Below are 19,924 nucleotides of genomic sequence, written 5' to 3' on the forward strand. Positions count from 1 at the left end.
GTCCATGGGATTCTCCAGGCAAGAACACTGGAATGGGTTGCCATGACCTCCTCCAAGGGATCTTCCAGACCCAGGAATCGAACTTGCATCTCGTAAGTCTCCTGCATTAGCAGACGGGTTCTATACCACTAGCGCCACCTGGGAAGCCCCAATCTATCTGGGCAATATTTCCTATCAATCCTTGAAAGTTGTGTATGTGAAAACAAGAAAAGAAAGTGGACATCTAACATCTGACATGATTCAAGGTTTCTCTTATTAAGTCATCTAAAATAATTCATTCTGTACTTACCATGTACTAAGGCCTTTGCAAGACAACATGATAATGAAAATAGTAACAGCTAACATTTACTGAATGTTTAACTGTGCCAGGCACTAAATGCCTTACAAATACTATCCCACTTACTAAGAAAAAAAGTTAGAGTTATTATTTCCCTTTTATGGATGAGGAAGCCAAAGTACAGAGATTCAGAAACTTGCCCCATTAAGTAGAGAAGCACTATTCACACACAGTCTGACAGGGTCTCCTGAAGTGCCACTCCAGGAGCCTTGACCACAGAGGTACATATTGTACCAGTTATCAGCCTTTACGAAGGTTAGCAACAAATAAGACAGATGCAGTCTCCTGATCTCAAAACTTAGGGAAAACAGATAATCAAATTCTCAGGTCCCCTAGGTATGTAAAAATTTCTTGGGGAAAAAAAAAATTAGCCTACAGGACTAAGTCATTTTGGTTGGGAACTAGTGATATGAAAACCAAGAGGAAAAGCATATGACCCTGAAACTCTACACAATATAAGGGTAAATATGAAATTAGAAATGAGTTTTTCCTTTAAGAAGGAAAACAGCTTTTAATCAGTAAAGTGTTTTGCAGAATAGCTTATTAGTTTAAGAATAAACTTCCAAAGCAAGTATATTTTGCTTGTGAAAAAGTTTTCTGACACCTGTGAGGGAAAATATAAAAACACTCTTACTAATAATGAAATATGTTAAGTCTTGTTAGGAAATATTAAAGACGCCATATGTTTGAATCACATTCAAGTATTATGAAATATCATTTAAATGATCCCGTAAGTAATAAACAATGGCTAGAGTGAAAATTAGTAAAGCAAGATGACATCAACTGATATAAGTAAAAGTTCCAAAGTTTCCAACAATAAAACTTCCTAACTTTCCAATTGAAAGTATATGCTTTTTCAAAGCCATTAAAAGCTCAAAGCTCAGAACAAATGCCTACTTGGGATATATGATTCTATTTGTTCTCTTATCGCTAAAGCAGAGGTTTTGTTCTAAGTAAAATTATACGCTTTTTACCCTAGGAAAAAAGTTTGGGGGTTTGCTGTTTCTTCTTTGTTTACTAGCCTCTACATACGTATAAAACCTGAATTAGACACTTGAGTGAGAGTTCTAGATTATGGGCACCCCACAAGGTCTATGTTCTCCTTTTCTAACTTTTCCATTCCCTCCACAGTAGCCTATCAACAACTTATGCTCACAGTCAGGGAGAAAAAAGTTATTACTGACAGGCTACTCTTCTTCTGCCACTGAAAATAAAAGCAGCTCTTTTAATTATGGAAAACTGATCATCCCTATAATAAAATTATTAAAATGTCAGATTGTCTTACACTTTAAGTTTCTATACAATTTCTCTGCACAGAGTAACTAGGGGTAAGGTGGTCAAGGAATTACTGCTCAGCTAGACCTCCTCCAGAGACAATCAAGGTGTACTCTGTTGTAGCAGAAACCACTATTATTACTGTGAAAGTTTTCATCAATCCAGTTGGATATAATGCAATTGTTTAATTAGAAAGCATGATCTACAGTACCCAAATGACTACTGATTACACATGTGTAATCAGAGTCCACTTCCATTCTAATTTTGTTAGACTGTCATAACGACTTTGCGGGGATCGCTGACTCTTTAGTTCATACCTGTGTTGTTCAACATTTTGGTGGTTGTTAATTGTGCTAACAATTACCTTGACAGTTTAAAGAATTCTCTGATTTTGATTTGGTCTTGCCTGCCAACTGGAATTTGCTCAATAATTTTTAGATCTGTTTTAATTTTTTTTTTTTTCGGAGTAACAAAACACAAGGGTTAAAATATATCTTTCTAAAATTTCTGTGAGGTAAACACTTCACACATTTATCCTTACTTCTTTTAATGGGTTTCCAACAACTCAAGAGCTAAAATTAAAATACAGATAAAAAATATATACTCTCATTGCTAGTTGATTTTCTAATTGCAGAAATACTTTACTAAAGTTATCACTCCAAAAGTATATATTCTTGTGAAGAGTGGAATGAACAAACCAAAAATGCTGGTGAACAGAAACAAGGGAATGCAGGCAGCTTCTTGATGACTCTCAAAATAAACCTGAATTACCTTTTAAAATATATTAGAAAAATACAAGTGTTAAAAATAACTGGATCTTTACAATCTTGAATGCAGCCCAAAGTAGACATACATAACAATCTTGATGATCCAGAATTAACCCAAAAAATATTTAGCAAAGTAAAAAAATTCCAGAGAACCATATGCATTATAGCTTAGACAGCCACTAAAATTCGATTACCTTTTGGAGAACATCTAGAGCTGTAAGTACAGCTTCCTGTAAACTTGTCAAAACTGCTTCAGTGTAAGATGGAAGAATGAAAGGGGAGGCATCTGAACTTATTGGGACTGAAACAGCACTGTGCAATATGACTCCCAACTTCTGCAAGTCATCCATGTTGAAACCAGTTTTGATGTGTTGGTAGAGAGCTGGAAATATCTGAATTAAAGCTGTAAGAAAAGGCTGGCTGGGAATGAAAGTTAGTTTCTCAACTGGAACAGGAGGCTTGGTGCTTTCAGATCCAATTCTGCACCAGGTATTCCATGCAGCCCACCAGAGATTCGAATCTTCAAGTTCATCGGTAACTACGGGTGGCTCAGAGCTGCTATATCTTCCAAGTCTTTCTCCAATGGAATCTGTCCTTACAAATGCCCTGTTCAGGCTAGGGCCCGATACAGGCCCTAAAAGAACCGGCACAGGGACATTAACTGCAGGTGGTGTCTCGGGCTTGTCTGAGTCTCTGACAGGGGACACAATCTGTAAGATTTCCTGGAAGCTTTTCAGTGCAGCCAGAGATACTTCATTGTTTTTGCTGAGTGCTGCTGACTGTATATGGTCAAGAAGAACATCCCATGCTCTTGAAAAATCTCCTGTATGAGGAAGAGGAAAACAATTATCACCATAAAAGTGATCAAACTGTCTCTATTAGACACTTGAAAGTTTATTTGCTTTATTTTTCTGCTTAAATTCCTACAGAAATAGAAAAAGATATGCTTAGGCACTAACAATGTGAGTTAAAACCATCACAACCCAAAAATCCAGTAAAAAAATTTTGTCAGATACAGGAACAAACGGCACCAAGAAAAGGATAATGAGTATATCAAACAAGGTTTTGAACTTAAAACTCCATAAATGTATGTATACACCTTTCTATCCTAATACTTCTGCCTAAGGAGAACAGAATAAAAACTTGAAAGAGTGAAAACAAAAACTTTTCAGTAACGTCTTCAATCTAACTATCTACCTTTATTAAGATGGTCCCATTCTTAAGCATATAGGAAAAGTTATGACAGTATGATACACATTTTTTACCTAAATGTTTAAAATAAATTAAGTCATACTCCATAAAAATCTTAACTTTACACGTGGGTTTTCATATTTAAATAATTTTATAGCTGCAGAATTTTCTTAAACATTTTTTTCCCGATATCAGTAAGTTGCCAGGAGAACATGCACCATACATTAATAAGACTGTCCTTTTACCATGAGGCTGAACTTATTTCTCTCATGTAAAATCAAGTCAATTGATCTACCATTAGCACAGCATGGGCTGAATGGTGGCTGCTGTTTCCACTAATCATTTCAATCTCTTGTTCTATTCCTGTGACCAACCAAGCCCATTTATAATGAAACTCTACAATGAAACCAGGTGTGGCTTGTTTCTATTACTGTTGTTGTTCAGTCATTAAGTCATGGCCAGCTCTTCTGCAACCCCACGGACTGTAGCCCACCAGGCTCCTCTGTCCAAGGGACTTCTAGGCAAAAACACTGGAGTGGATTGCCATCTCCTTCTCCGTGGGATCTTCCTGACTCAGGGATGAAAGCTGTGTCTCCTGCACTGGCAGGCAGGTTCTTCACCACTGAGCCGCGAGGGAAGCCCTTGTTCCTTTAAGCCCAGCAACAAAGGACCTGGTTCCTACAGACACCCGGCCCAACGGCTTTGACAACATCATGGATTATTACTCACCTCTTCCTATTTAAATAATGTAAAAATCAGAGGAATTGACATTTTGCAAAGGATAACATAAGTAGGCTGTGAAAAATAGAGATAATTGCGTTTTAAAGACTTTCACTTCACAAAAGCTATCAAAGACTAGGTTTTTTCAAGAAGGAATAAAGCCATATGACTGAGGAAGCATTCAATTAACTGGAAAGCTGGAACTAAGTCTGGTATAAAACAGGAAGTGCCGCATTGCTTTATAGGATAAACTACTAACACTTGTCCAGTTATATGTTTATTCCTCTCCATACTCTTTTAACTGAAATGGAAGTATAATTTACATACAACAAAAAAACAGGTTTTTTAGTAACTGCTCAGTTTTAACAAATTTTGTTTAAAAACTATCAAAACAGCAAAACAAAATACTTCTGCTTGTTGCCATCCCAGTTCAAAAAACAGGTTAAACATTACATTCACCTATCAGAATGGTGACCTAGTCTCAGGTTTAGAATATTCCACGCTATAAGAAGGAAAAAAATCTGCAGTTCTTCTATTAATATATGCTACGTCTAGGAAGAAGTCCTCTTTCTAAAAGACTGAGTATAACTGCATATTGTACTTCGTTATGTTAAAACATTACTTTTAAAAAATTCTTATAATTTTATACAATTTTTAAAGGTTATACTCTATTTACACTTATTATAAAACCCTGCCTATCTTCTCCATGTTGTAGAATACACCCTTCTAGCCTCTCTTAAATCTAATAGTTCATACCTCCCAGCCCCTCTACCCCCATGTTGCCCTGCTTCCTCCCTCTCCCCACTGGGAACAATCAGTTTGTCTTCTGTATCTGGGAGTCTGATTCTTTTTTGTTATACTCACTAGTTCACTGCATTTTTTAGATTCCACACAGAAGTGATATCAAACCGTATTTGTCTTTCTGTTTGACTTATTTCACTTAGCATAATGCCCTGCAAGTCCACCCATGTGGCTACAAATGGCAAAGTTTTCAACTGCAAGAAAAAAACCTACAAAACACCAATGTGTGGAGGCTGAACAATGTGCTACTGAAGAGCCAATGGGTCACAACAGAAATCAAAGAGGAAATCAAAAAATACCTAGAGACAAACAAAAAAGAAAACACAATGATCCCAAACCTATGACAGTGAAAGTCGCTCAGTCATGTCTGACTCTTTGTGACCCCAAGGATTATACAGTCCATGGAATTCTCCAGGCCAGAATACTGGGATGGGTAGCCTTTCCCTTCTCCAGGGAATCTTCCCAACCCAGGGATCAAACCCAGGTCTCCTGTGCTGTAGGCAGATTCTTCACCAGCTAAGCCACCAGGCCAGCCCCACAAACCTATGGGGCACCAGCAAAAGCAGTTGCAATAGGAAAGCTTATAGCAATTCAAGCTTCCCTCAGGAAACAAGAAAAACCTCAAATAAACAACCTAACCTTACTCCTAAAGGAACTAGAGAAAAAAGAACAAAATCAAAGTTAGTAGAAGGAAAGAAATATAAATATCAGAGCAGAAATAAATGAAATAGAGACTTACAAAAAAATAGAAAACATCAGTGAAACTAAAAGCCGGTTCTTTGAAAACAGTGATAACCTTTAGCCAGACTCATCAAGACAAAAAGGGAGAGGACCCAGATCAATAAAGTCAGAAATGAAAAAGGAGATGTTACAACTGATACCACAGAAATACATAGGATTATAAGAGACTGCTATGAACAACTATACACCAACAAAATAGACAACCTAGAAGAAATGGACAAAATTTCAGAAAGCATCTCCCAATCCTCCTATCTGAACCATGAAGAAACAGACAATATGAACCATTATCAGTAGTGAAATGGAGTCAGCAATTCCCAACAAAGAAAAGTCTGGGACTAGATGGCTTAAACAGGTGAATTCTACCAAACATTTAGAGAACAGTTAATGCATATCTTTCTCAAACTACTCAAAAAAATTGTAGATGAAGGAACACTTCTGAACTCATTCTATGAGGCCAGCATCATCTTGATACCATAATCTTATTCTAAAATAATAATAAAAACCATTTCCTAGTGTTAAATTATAAAATTATTGAAGCTACATGAACTGAATCATGTCTTCATTTTTAAAAATCTAAATCTGTATCTATTACATCTTAGCTTTTAAGATAAAGTATCACAGAAAAATGATGCTTATTTGTCAAAACTTAGCAAAAATACAGTTGAGATTAGCACATTTCGTATGTAAATTTTATATGAAAACAAAAAACTAGAATTTAAAATGTGTATGTATACACATCAAGTATATAGATCATCAAATATATAGGTATGTGATATGTATGAGATAGCCTTAAAATGCACATAATAAACATCACACAAAAATGCCTATGAACAACACTCTCTGACATAAATCACAGCAGGATCCTCTATGACCCACCTCCCAGAATATTGGAAATAAAAGCAAAAATAAACAAATGGGACCTAATGAAACTTAAAAGCTTTTGCACAACAAAGGAAACTATAAGCAAGGTGAAAAGACAGCCCTCAGATTGGGAGAAAATAATAGCAAATGAAGAAACAGACAAAGGATTAATCTCAAAAATATACAAGCAACTCCTGCAGCTCAATTCCAGAAAAATAAATGACCCAATCAAAAAATGGGCCAAAGAACTAAACAGACATTTCTCCAAAGAAGACATACAGATGGCTAACAAACACATGAAAAGATGCTCAACATCACTCATCATCAGAGAAATGCAAATCAAAACCACAATGAGGTACCATTACACGCCAGTCAGAATGGCTGCTATCCAAAAGTCTACAAGCAATAAATGCTGGAGAGGGTGTGGAGAAAAGGGAACCCTCTTACACTGTTGGTGGGAATGCAAACTAGTACAGCCGCTATGGAGAACAGTGTGGAGATTTCTTTAAAAACTGGAAATAGAATTTCCATACGACTCAGCAATCCCACTTCTGGGCATACACACTTAGGAAACCAGATCTGAAAGAGACACGTGCACCCCAATGTTCATCGCAGCACTGTTTATAATAGCCAGGACATGGAAGCAACCTAGATGCCCATCAGCAGACGAATGGATAAGAAAGCTGTGGTACATATACACCATGGAATATTACTCAGCCGTTAAAAAGACTTCATTTGAATCAGTTCTAATGAGATGGATGAAACTGGAGCCTATTATACAGAGTGAAGTAAGCCAGAAAGATAAAGACCATTACAGCATACTAACACATATATATGGAATTTAGAAAGATGGTAATGATAACCCTATATGCAAAACAGAAAAAGAGACACAGATGTATAGAACAGACTTGGAGTCTGTGGGAGAAGGCGAGGGTGGGATGTTTCAAGAGAACAGCATCGAAACATGTATATTATCTATGGTGAAACAGATCACCAGCCCAGGTTGGATGCATGAGACAAGTGCTCGGGCCTGGTGCACTGGGAAGACCCAGAGGGATTGGGTAGAGAGGGAAGTGGGAGGGGGGATCGGGATGGGGAATACATGTAAATCCATGGCTGATTCATGTCAATGTATGACAAAACCCAGTACAATACTGTAAAGTAATTAGCCTCCAACTAATAAAAATAAATGGAAAAAAAAATGCCTATGAACATCATAAATATGCTTATGCTTTAGAGATAATGAGAAGAAAAAAAGCCAAACATAAAATAAGAAGTGAAAAAATAACATGTACAGCTTTCTCACAGTTATGTACAAGTTTTTTTGTACTTTGTTTACAAGTATTTTACAAGTACTTTGTTTTGTATTTGTTTACTTTTCTCAATCAGTCCCATGCCTACCACTAGAATTGAAGGTACTATAACCTACACTAGTCTCTGGATCTCAATCCTACTGACATCTTGGGTTGGATAACTCTTTGTTGTAGGGGCTGTCCTGTGCATTGACATGCAGCAGCATCCCTGGCTTCTACTTCCCCAGAAGCCAGTGTGCATGCCCCTCCCTAGTGGTAACAACCAGAAATGTCTCAGACATTGTTATATATCCTGTGGGGGGAGGGAGGAGGCTGGGCAAAACTGGCCCAATTTTGGCCAACTTTCAGTTGAGAAGCACTGATCTATTTATACACCACCAAGTTTCCTAACCAATCTAATAGTATCCTACCATTTTTCTTTATGACCATTCCATTCCATACATACCATCTGAAGTGATCTTTCTGAACTCCGTATCTGAACACATCACATCATGAATTAAAATCTTTCAGTGGTTTTCAGTGCTCTTAGAGTGAAGTCTTCTGAACATAACCTACAAAGTGCTGCAACATCTGGCCTCTACCTCTAAAACCTTATTGAGAATCACTCTTTTTCATGTTCTCTTCATTCCAGACCTTCAGACGTGCCAGGAGCCACACCATCTCCATCTCCTCAATCTTCCTTCATCTCTTTTACACACACTCTCTACCTGGAAGGCTCTCCCCAGTTCACCCTACCCTTGCCTGGTGAACTACTATTCAGACAGAACACTGCTTTCCCAGAGAAGCCTATATATACATCACTGGCCTGGTCAAGTATCTACTATAAGCTCACAATCTATTATAAACTGCATTGATCATTGCAGCAATTTTCTATTTATTTATGTAATTATAGTTCCTCCTTCATACCCAGGATATATCAAGGACGGTAGGTATCTGGCTCATCACTGTATCCCCAAGACTCGCCCACAGTAGGTACACATATTTTTTTCAAGGAAATGAATGAAAACATTTATGCTCATACCACACGTAACAACAAAGACTGGCAGTTAAAATGGATTACTCTTAGAAAATAACAATGTATATAATCTGTAAAGAATCTGTATTTTCCAAATTTCCTTTAACATTAATTACTTGTATACTCAGTAAAAAAAAAAAAAAAAAAAGCACATCTACCTAAAGGTTGAAGTAAATATCTTCTGGTGTTGAAGATTCTTGCAACTCCAGCCAATGTTAAAACCCATGTCTCAGCCCATTGCTTCTCTGCTGTGTCCCTTGAATGATGAATGAGAATATTGCCACCTCCAGACTCAATCTTTTCTTTGTCTGCAGTGGTAGAAGACTCTCTAACTCGGTCCAGCAGATGAAAGAGAACCTGAATATTTGTGATAATGCATATAAAGATACTGATAACATAGCATAAATAACAGCATAGGAAATTAAGCATCGTTACAAAGAATTATACCTGACATTCTGATCAATCCCTGTATCTTAAAGGAAACTGACCAACAGAGGTATCCTTATATTCTTCAGTTTATCCTTAAGGCCATGGAATATAAAAAGTTAAAGTAAACTGAACAGACTATCGCTTAAGACCTGTTGAACTCAGTACCAGTGGAGCACCTAAGGTACAATGTACAAGAAGGGGACGAAGCTAAAGAGAGGGCTCCAGCAAAAAAAATATCAGTATAAAAAAAAATTTAAGTATGAGTGACATCTAGATGGAGGTAACTACTGAAATTTCATGTCTGGATGAGGATGCTTGAAAATAATCAAGTAGGAAGCAGTTGGAATTTTGGGGATGTTTATTTAAAATGTAGATTCAGGGGAAGGAATAGGGGCCAAGAAAATAAAACAAAACTGAATCGAGAAGCAGATGCACACTGTGAAACAGAAGCCAAAAGAAATTTCACGGAGAAAATAATCAACAGCATCAAACGTTACGAAAAAAGGAGCGGCATGAAAAACTGACCACGGGGCAAGAGATCTGGCAATTAGAAGACGGCCTGCAGGGCCAATGGACAATTTCCGTGGTTCTAAACACAGTCTCAGAACCAGCCGCATCAGCGTCACCCAGGAGCTTCACAGATATGCAAATTCTCAGTCTCTGCGCCACAGAAAGAAATCAGAACCTCTAGGGGGTTGGGTACAGTGGCTCAGCAATTTGTGCTTTAACAAGCCCTCTAGGAGATGCTGTTACATGCTAATGTTTAAGATACTCTGAAGTAGGATAATCTGGATATCAAATTACAAGGGGTAAGGGAATGCAGTGGAAGTGAGAAAGAAAAAATTACTAATACTGAGATTTAGGCAGCAAGATTAATAATGAAGTTAGGAAAAGGAAACAGGAGTCAGAGAAAATATCAGTTTGCTTTTTTAAAATAGTAAAGGACTCTTAAGTTTGTTTGTGATCTGATAAAGCTAGGGAAAGGAGCTGAAACAAAAGACACAGGAGGGAGTAGGGCTTTCAATTATTTTTATTAGGAACATACATTATTAATTTTTTAAGAAGACATTTTGAGGTCTTGTTATTAAACTCAGAACACTGTTAAATACAGTTAAAGTTTACCATACTGCCTACTGTCAAACTTACTAATTTCAAAAATTCACAAAAGCAGTAAAGGATAATAAATAAGAGTTTTATTAAAATGGAACAGATTAAGCAACAAAAAAAAGAGTATCCCGTCTTTTAGCAAAGACGGGATACTCACTAATAAGCTGCTGACTTTGAAAGAATGTTTTAAAAAGATGATAAAAATGAAAAATTAAAAAATTAAACTGCATACTTCAACAAACGTAGAATTTACAAATGGGAGGTGATTTTTGTTTGGTGAGTCTACAAACAAATTTCACTATTATCGATATTGTTTATAAAGTTTTCATTTAATTATATTTGAATTATATGTGGAACTTTAGCAACTACTGGTTTTACCACCAGGAAAACGGGGAAAAGGAAGTGAAAAGTCAGAAATCAAAGAGATAAAAAACTGAGGCTTATTGGGGTGGGGTGGGAGGGAGGCTCAAGAAGAGGGGAAAGAAAGAAAAGAAAGAAAGAAAAGAAAGAAAGAAAGAAAGAAATATATATATATATATATGGCTGGTTCACTTTGTTGTATGGCAGAAACCAATACCACATTGTAAAGCAATTATCCTCCAATTTTAAAAAATGAGGCTTTAAGTGTTTAATCTGCTAATATGCAAGGTGCAATTAAAAATATGACAAAGCTAAAACTTCCTATTTTGCCAAAAGCACAAATGGATGGAAATTCTTCTTTAAAAATTAATAGGAACAAAACAACATATATATGTATAATTGAATCACTTTTCTATGCACCTGAAACTAACATAATATTCTAAAGCAACTATATTTCAATAAAAAAACTAAGAAAATTTTTTAAAGTTTTAAATTAATTTGTTGCTGCTGAAAAAGCATACAAGCATGTCTCAATTAACAACTGATAACGCAAGGTATTCCACGGTACCTTCCAAATGACAGTATGCCACGTGGAGTGCTGCAGTAAGGTCCCGTGGGCAGCGACTGTTGAAAACAGGGTCTGGCCCGCGCTCTTGCGGACAGCAGGACGGGGGTCTACACACAGCTCACCCAGCTTTGCGTAAAGACACAACCACAAGCAGTCAAACGGCGGTGCAGGGTGGAATGGCCGATTCAAAGCCACGCCTCTTTCTTCTGCCTGCTTTTGCTGGGCTGCCTCTTCTTTATTTAATTCCTTTTCAATAGTTTCTCCTCTTTGAAAAAAATAATCTGAAATATTCCACTAAAGAGCCAAGGAAAAAAAATACCTATTCAGGGATTTTTATTTTAAACACACAGATATGCAACAAATAGATTTTCAGAATAAAACTTAAAAGCAATTACATCAGAAACTCTTTTCCTAGTAGAATGGATTTAATGAAAATATCTCTTCCTCTGTTAAGTTTATCTATCTGATTTCAGAATTTGAGAGTGCAACCTTTAATTTTTAATATTTTTTAAAAATTGGATTTAAAATTTAAATTTTATGTTAATATCAGTAGAGTCAACTGATTATTTCTCTTGTATGTACCATTATCTGTTTACTAAACCCTTCCATAACATATCTTATATAAACCAAATTTCAGCTCAATAGATCAAAATTATTCCACATATTCTGCTCTTAAAGAATTATTTCTTAAATAATATTACTTAACCCTTCATACAAGATGCTTGGTATGTACCTAAAAGTCATTTAAATGATTCCTATAGAGTCAAAAGCACACTTGCTTAGCATTCACTCTCAGTTGCAAACAATGATTTCTAGATTATATAAGAAAGGCAATCATACTTACCAATAAACCTATTGAAGTTAAACTAATATTAAGTTCTTGGTTATGAAGTCCAAAGCTACCTGCAACATCTACAACTATTTGCAGGCAAGTGCAGGGCATTGTTGGTAGAAAATCTGTCACAACCAACTGAAGACACTGGAACGCCGTTCGTATCAAGGATTCTCTGAAAATACAAAAGAAAATCTATACTCATGTATTTAAGAGAAATGGAAGGAAAAATACACATATTACAATAACTTGAACAAATCAAAATTTTATCTTAAAATTGGAAGAAAATCTTCCCTAACACAGTACTCATACAGTACTTCAACATTTACATAAATGTAAAAAAGATAAGTCCCTAGGACTGCAAGGAGATCCAACCAGTCCATCCTAAAGGAGATCGGCCCTGGGTGTTCACTGGAAGGACTGATGCTGAAGCTGAAACTCCAATACTTTGGCCACCTCATGCGAAGAGTTGACTCATTGGAAAAGACCCTGATGCCCGGAAAGATTGAGGGCAGGAGGAGAAGGGGACGACAGAGGATGAGATGGCTGGATGGCATCACTGACTCGATGGACATGAGTTTGAGTAAACTCCGGGAGCTGGTGATGGACAGGGAGGCCTGGCGTGCTGCAATTCATGGGATCGCAAAGAGTCAGACACGACTGAGCGACTGAACTGAACTGAACTGACTGAAAAAAGATATGCTTACTTAAAATAATTAACCAATAAAAATTAAGAAGCTCATGGGAATCAGAAAAACTGTAAACTAAAAAAAGAAAACATGTATTAATACCATATTATTTTTATTCTGCCTCAACTAGCCAAACAAAATTTAGACATTGAATGAGAAAGGGAAAGTTTGTTTGATGCATTTTTCTTATTTTAAGAACCTTGTATTCATGTATAAATGACAAAGAAATAGCAATTTTTCCATCCTTCCAAAATAAAAGTGAGCCCTAATGACTCCCTACAGCCACTTGGGAGTAGGGTAAGCAAAACTATTTTAGATCATAATCTTAAGCAAAAAAGGCATACATAAAAAATTAATGATCATTTTATAATTTTAGGCAGAATTCCCTTTTCCTATTACCTTTTGGATGTTAATTTTAAACACTTACCCTTGATCATTTCTGATTGCTCCCATAACTCCCAGCACTAATGGCCATCCAGGCCCAAGACTGTCTCCTTGACTCTGAAGAATCTGCAGCACACACTCTAATTGCTTGAGTCGTATATCTGGATGATTAATATTGGACATCTCCTTTAATGGGTTCAATAAAAGCAACTGCAGCCTCTGAAGAGAAGGTAAGAAGCTAATCAGAGAAGTTCCAGAACATAGAAAGGTTCTGCTATTGTCTTTCAAGTTTAAATTCACCTTCACTCAGACTGCAATGGTAAAAAGAAATTTTTTTGGAAAATAAACATCAAAAATGATTTCTCTAACAGTAACCATTAGGATTATCCGGTCATCTTTTAAAAAAAAAAACTAATTTAATTAACTTATTTATTTTGGCTGTTCTGGGCCTTTGTGGCCGTGCGGGCTTTTCTCTAGTAGCGGCATGAAGGGGCTCCTCTCTAGTTGCAGGGCACGGGTTCCTCACTGTGGTGGCCTCTCTTGTTCAGAGCATGGGCTCTAGAACACACGGGCTTCAGTAGCTGCAGCGTGTGGGTCCAGCAGTTCCAGCTCCCACGCTCTAGAGCGCAGGCTCAATAGCTGTGGCGCATGAGCTTGGTTTCTCTGCAGCATGTGAGATCTTCCCAGATCAGGGATTGAAACCGTGTCTCCTGCATTGGCAGGCTAATTCTTTACCACTGAGCCACCAGGAAGCCCCGTAAGTCTTTTTAAATTTTTTATGTTTTGGCCACACAAGTAAGATATGGGAGCTTAGTTCCCCAACCAAGGATGGAACCCACCCCTCCTGCATTAGAAGCATGGATTCCCAACCACTGGACTTCAGGGAAGTCCCTAAGTCTTATATTTTAACAGAAAATAAAAATCTGTCTTCAAGATACTATATTTCAGAATAAATAGGGAATAACCTGATGTTAACAGGTATTAAAGTTACAGATCCAAAAAAAAAAAAAAAGTTACAGATCCATATACAAATGAATCTCACTATAGAAAATATACCTCTATATATTTAGCTCTATTTGGAGAGAAGAAAGCAATTCCCAATTTCTAAAATTAACTTTCATTTTTTACTCTATTAATATGTACCACATGTATTTAAATTTAAAAGTCTCAATATTGCTAAAAATTGAACTAGTAGACAAAGATGACACAAAACCACAAAATTTTTTTACTGTTAAAAAGTGCAAAGAGCACTTTATTCTACTCCTTTAGCATTTGAAAGCACTTGTTTATTTTTTTTTCTCTCCAAGGATTCATTTATTTGGCTCACTGACTGAACAAACATATTAAGCTCTTACCATGTGCCAGGTATTAAGCTGGATGCTGAGAATATATACATGGAAAGGGCTTTACCAAAAAATTAGATTGCAATAGGAAAAAAATATGCAATCACTAAAATGTAAGCTATAAAAATTAAGAAACTTTTCTGTCTTGTACATCATTCTGTTACAAGAGTTAAAACATTGCCTGGCATATAGTACATACCCAGTGATTGTCTGCTGAGGAATCTATAGAGTACGCCCACATACAATACAGTAAGATAGTAAGGGCAATGTGAGTGGCTGTTTGATGCCTCACTCCTACTCCATCTCTAAACAAAACTTTGGCAGACTTTTAAAAAACTGTATAAGATATATGTGAATGATTATGGGAGTCAGGAAAAAGGATGCACAACAAAAGAAAACTCTGAAAGTATAAAATAACCTTTAAAATTATTTAAAAATAAAAATCTACTTTATTGTGCTTGCCTCTTCTGCCACTTGCTTCTCCCCATGTAAGGGCTTCCCAGGTGGCACAACGGTAAAGAATCCACCTGCCAATGCAGGAGATGCAGGTTCAATCCCTGGGGAGGGAATACCCCCGGAGGAGGGCATGGCAACCCGCTCCAGTACTCGGGCCTGGAAAACTCCATGGACAGAGGACCTTGGAGGGCTACAGTCCATGGGACTGCAGAGAGCTGGACATGGCTGAGTGACTAAGCACACAGCGTAATGAGTAGGGGGAAGAAAAGAGAAAAAAAAGACAGGTAAGGACCAAAGGAAAAGAGGCTAATAAAGTATGAAGCCTCCCTCAGCACTGCATGAAGAAGGAAACTTCTAGATGGGGAGACCAATTCTAGGTAACCAATTCTAAGTTATTACTTTAGTTTAGTGCTTTTACAAGAAAATTTTTTAAAAATTTAATATAGATAATCCTGAAAATCCAGGATTATCAATCTTCTGTAAGAGATCCATGGCCTACAAATAAAGTTACATATGGGAGAGGATGACTTTAAGTGCTTTTAAAAAAGGTTCTTTTTTTTACCTGGTTTTGTGAAAGTGGAGGATCATGGTTAAATGTTAATCCTGCTTTTATAAGTGAAGTTAAGGCTTCTGCTCCCCATTCTCTCATTCGAGAGTTTGGATGCTGGCACACCTAAGGGTATATACATGTTGAACAAAAATTAATCTTTAATTTGTATACTTAAGCTATACATCACACATTAATTTGTGAAAAACTACAACATCTCATTTCCTACTCTTCCACGTTTAAAAAGTCATATAAAATGTTTGTCAATAAGGGCTGAAGAAAATATGAAAATATATAAAATGTAAGTAAGCTTACCTTCTGAATAAGAGGCAAGAGGAAGCAATAAAGAGATAGAAGATAAAAGATGAAACTAAACAACTCACAGAAAAGAAAGGATTTCATAAAAGTAAATGATGTCAGCAGGGTAAACAGAAGCAGCAGACACTGAAGTTCCTCATCTGGTCGACTTCATAATCAAACACTTGGCTAAAATTTTAAAACATACTTTTGCCATTTGATGAGAATTCCATAATGAAGAAATGTGCATATATTCTTTAATAGCTCATAAAGATAATCCCAATAAAATGGAAGGAGAAAGAAAAAGGACCTTTTTTTTTTTTTTTACTAAGAATAGTACCCTTCTCAGATTACTAAAATAATATCAAACAATGAGGCCAACCAAAACCTAAACTACTCATAGACATGTATTTGATAGAAGCAGCTGTCAGTAAGAAGCAACTAATTATTCAGATTCACTCAAGTTTGAATACAAATCCAGACAAAATTCCCTGGCATGATCTATAATTAGTGATACTGAGAAGGTTTTTTCCCTTTTGTAGAAATGTTACCTCATAATCACAGGAAAGTCTGTAAAGGAGTAGTGTCTAGTACTAAGTCTCAGTCCTAATTGCCTTGAAGTTTTAGAACCAGCTGAAGCGGAGGGGATCAAAAGATTATATAATAAAAGAAAGGGGACCCAAACTAACAGGTGAAGGAGACATCAGAGATTTCATTGATACATCACTCATTTTTAGTCATAAAGTTTTCAACCTATTTCTTTGCCAAAATGGTTACTATAAACTTTAGTCCCTGATAAAATATACAGAGAGAAGTACAAGAAAAAATGTTAATGCTGATTTTTCTTATGGTTATACAGAATCATTAATTCACTGTGTATGTCATTATTATAAACAAAAAGTAAATATAATAATTAAGAAACAGAGGTTACCTCAAGTAGATGGCCAGTTAGAGGTCTCCATAGAATTTCTATTCGGTGCATGTTAACTAGACCAGTTTCTAACAATTTGGCAACAGCAAAAAGAGATGGTTCCTAGAAGAAAAATATAATATTTTTTTATATCACAAGGAGAACTTGAGTATTTCAACTGAAAACAAAACTGAGAATACCGTGAAGAGCATGACTATAATTAATATACTTGATTAATTTGAAATAAATGACATAACCTCAGTAATCATATGACAAGCCTTTCAGCCCACTCTCAAGTATCTAAAAAGTGTTAGTTGCTCAGCTATGTCCAACTCTTTGCAACCTCATGACTGTAGCCTGCCAGAGGGCTGCTTTGTCCACGGAATTCTCCAGGCAAGAATACTGGAGTGAGTAGCCATTCCCGTCTCCACGGGATCTTCCTAACCTAGGGATCAAACCTGGGTCTCCTGCATTGCAGGTGTATTCTTTACCATCTGAGCCACCAGGGAAACCCTCAAGTATCTAGCATGACTCCTAATCGAAAAATTTAGTTGGGAAGAGACTGCTTTAGTGGGGAAGCCTTGAAAATCCAAAAAACTACACCAGACACACAGAATGTATGTCTTCTGACCAAAAGGAAAGAATTTTGCTATGACTGAATTGTGACCCGCCCCTCCCCACCCTCCACCACTGCTCCCAAACTTTGTAAGAAGGTAATCCAGGTCAAATGAGGTCCTCAGGGTGGGGCCCCAATACATTAAGTTCAACGTCCTCATGAGAAGAGACACCACAGAGCTTGTGAGCTTATAAGTGCACTCCGTCTCCCTCTTCTTTCCCTCCCTTTCCCTCTCTCCCTACCATGTAGGGATACAGTAAGAAGTCAGGCATCTTTCAATCCAGAAGAGAGTCTACACAAGAGCTGACCATGCTAGCACCCTGACTTTGGACTTCTACCTTCTAGAACTATGAGAAACTTAATTTCCATAGTTTAAGTTATCCCGTCTATGGTATTTTGTTATGGCATGCTAAGCTAACTAATATACATTCTTACTAGTAAAGTCTTCAAATGCTTAGGTTTTATGTGTGAGTATCAGGAAAAATGAAAAAAAAAAAAAAAAAAAAAAAAGAAGACAACAGACACCAGGGGAAAGAACGATGATGTCAAGAAGGAGGAGGTAAAGGCTGTCAGTTTAGACTCTAATAAAAAAGTTGCAGAGAGAGAAGACAAACCACTTTTCTCAGTCACTGGCATTTCAGTAGCAGAAAGGGAACCAGTGTACTTCATAAATGGCTGAATTACTCAGTCCATGTGTTAGAAGAACAGTTTCAGTAAAAAGTTTAAAGGGCAACTATCTCTAATCCAATTTTAATAGAGATAGTAAAATATACTTAAATGTAGACTAAGCTGACTAGAATTAGGAGAATTTTTTTGATAAACAGCTGTAGTACTTCAAATGGAGACAATGCACTGGAAAAAATAGAAGCCAACTAAAATTTAAAAAGTAAATTATTAGCATAATTTCATAATTTTTAAGTAAAAAGATTTTGTAATTACTCTATATACAACTGTACTGATTTTACAGTACTGATAAAAATCTAAAATGGAAATGTGTGAAATTATCTTTCTTTTCTAGTAAAAACTGTTGAACAAGTACCCTGGGGTTTTAAGAAAAGTGTGGTCACGTTGACTCTTCCTGCCTGTGCTAACACTATAACTACCCTAAAAATTAGTGTAGTAGAAAGAAATTCATCATTCTAGAGACAATATGATACAGTAGTTAAGACTGATGCCTATGAATTTTTAACATCTCAACACGACCACTTAATAGCTATGTAACCTTGAGTAACTTTTTTTTTGTTGAATTATAGCTGATACTAGTTTGAGGTGTACAACATAAAGTTTCAAAATTTTTACTTCTTAATTCCCTTATCTTATTTTGTCCCTTCTGCCTTTCCTATCTCTGTGGATCTGTTTCATTATATTAGCTTTTTTATTTTTAGATTCCACATACATGTGACAATAAAGAATATCTGTCTTTCTCTTATTTTACTAAAAGCATAATATTCTCCAGGTCCATCCATGTTGCTGCAAACAGCAAAAGTTCACTCCATTTTGTGCTTACTTTTTTAATCTATAAAATGGAGATAATAATATACTGAAATGACCTCTCACGTTAGAAAGTGCCTGGCACATAGTAAGTCCCTATAAATGTTGCCCAGTATTATTTCCTCCTTTCCCTACTCTTTATTCTAATGAGGATACACAGGAATCACACAGCGTTTAAAAGTATATGTCTAGACCTCATACCCAACGATTCTTGTATCCATGAAGTTTGGTATGTGGTCCTAACTTGCATTTTTAAAAAGTGCTATACCTGACTTTGATGCACACAAAAGTTAAAGCCACAAGTGAAGTGGTTATAATAATGGAGCTCTGGAATAAGACATAAGTGGATACAAATCCAAGCTCCACCAATTACTAAATAGGTGACCCCAAGCAGGGTATTTAAGCTATTTTTATATTTTATCTCTAAAAAGCAGTTACACTACTGAACCTGACAGAATTGTTTTAAATGATTAAACAGAAATACATAAGTTAGTATCTGACATACAACAAAGATAGCAGCTGTCTTCTTATTTCTGCTGTTGACATACTCAGTTTGGTAGTATGCATGCACAAGTGTCATCAACATTGTCCCCTTCTAAGGAAGAATTTGCAAGCTTTACCATCAGCTATCCCCCTCAACACATCAGCACAAATTCCTGAAATGAGGACCAAAAATGAGATGACTGGTGACTTTAAAACCACATCTTTAAGGACTATGATGTATAGTTTACTCCCTAAGCTATTTAACTCACTCAGAATAGCTGATATTGATAAACTATTTCGACTCTCTCACCACCTTATCTGCCACATTGTCCATTAGCCAAGTGGTTTACATGCTCTTTGAAAACAGAAATTTCCTTTATATTTCCTAGCA

The 19,924-nt window shown here is 36.4% G+C and overlaps 1 protein-coding gene across 6 annotated transcripts in view; it reads right to left on the bottom strand.

Annotated features, from left to right (window-relative positions):
* MON2 (MON2 homolog, regulator of endosome-to-Golgi trafficking) overlaps nt 1-19,924 on the bottom strand; it is a 109,717-nt gene that overhangs the window by 30,063 nt on the left and 59,730 nt on the right. For all 6 annotated transcript variants that reach the window (XM_043888329.1, XM_043888312.1, XM_043888303.1 and 3 more), the window contains 7 exons: nt 16,965-17,066; nt 15,752-15,862; nt 13,434-13,609; nt 12,330-12,492; nt 11,486-11,779; nt 9,180-9,378; nt 2,574-3,202 (listed from right to left, as the gene is read on the bottom strand). In XM_043888329.1, coding sequence (XP_043744264.1) covers nt 2,574-3,202; nt 9,180-9,378; nt 11,486-11,779; nt 12,330-12,492; nt 13,434-13,609; nt 15,752-15,862; nt 16,965-17,066 — 1,674 coding nt within the window. The remainder of the gene's footprint in view (nt 1-2,573; nt 3,203-9,179; nt 9,379-11,485; nt 11,780-12,329; nt 12,493-13,433; nt 13,610-15,751; nt 15,863-16,964; nt 17,067-19,924) is intronic.

This window comes from Cervus elaphus, chromosome 3 (genome assembly GCF_910594005.1).
Source record: "Cervus elaphus chromosome 3, mCerEla1.1, whole genome shotgun sequence".
Classification (NCBI taxonomy): Eukaryota; Metazoa; Chordata; class Mammalia; order Artiodactyla; family Cervidae; genus Cervus; species Cervus elaphus.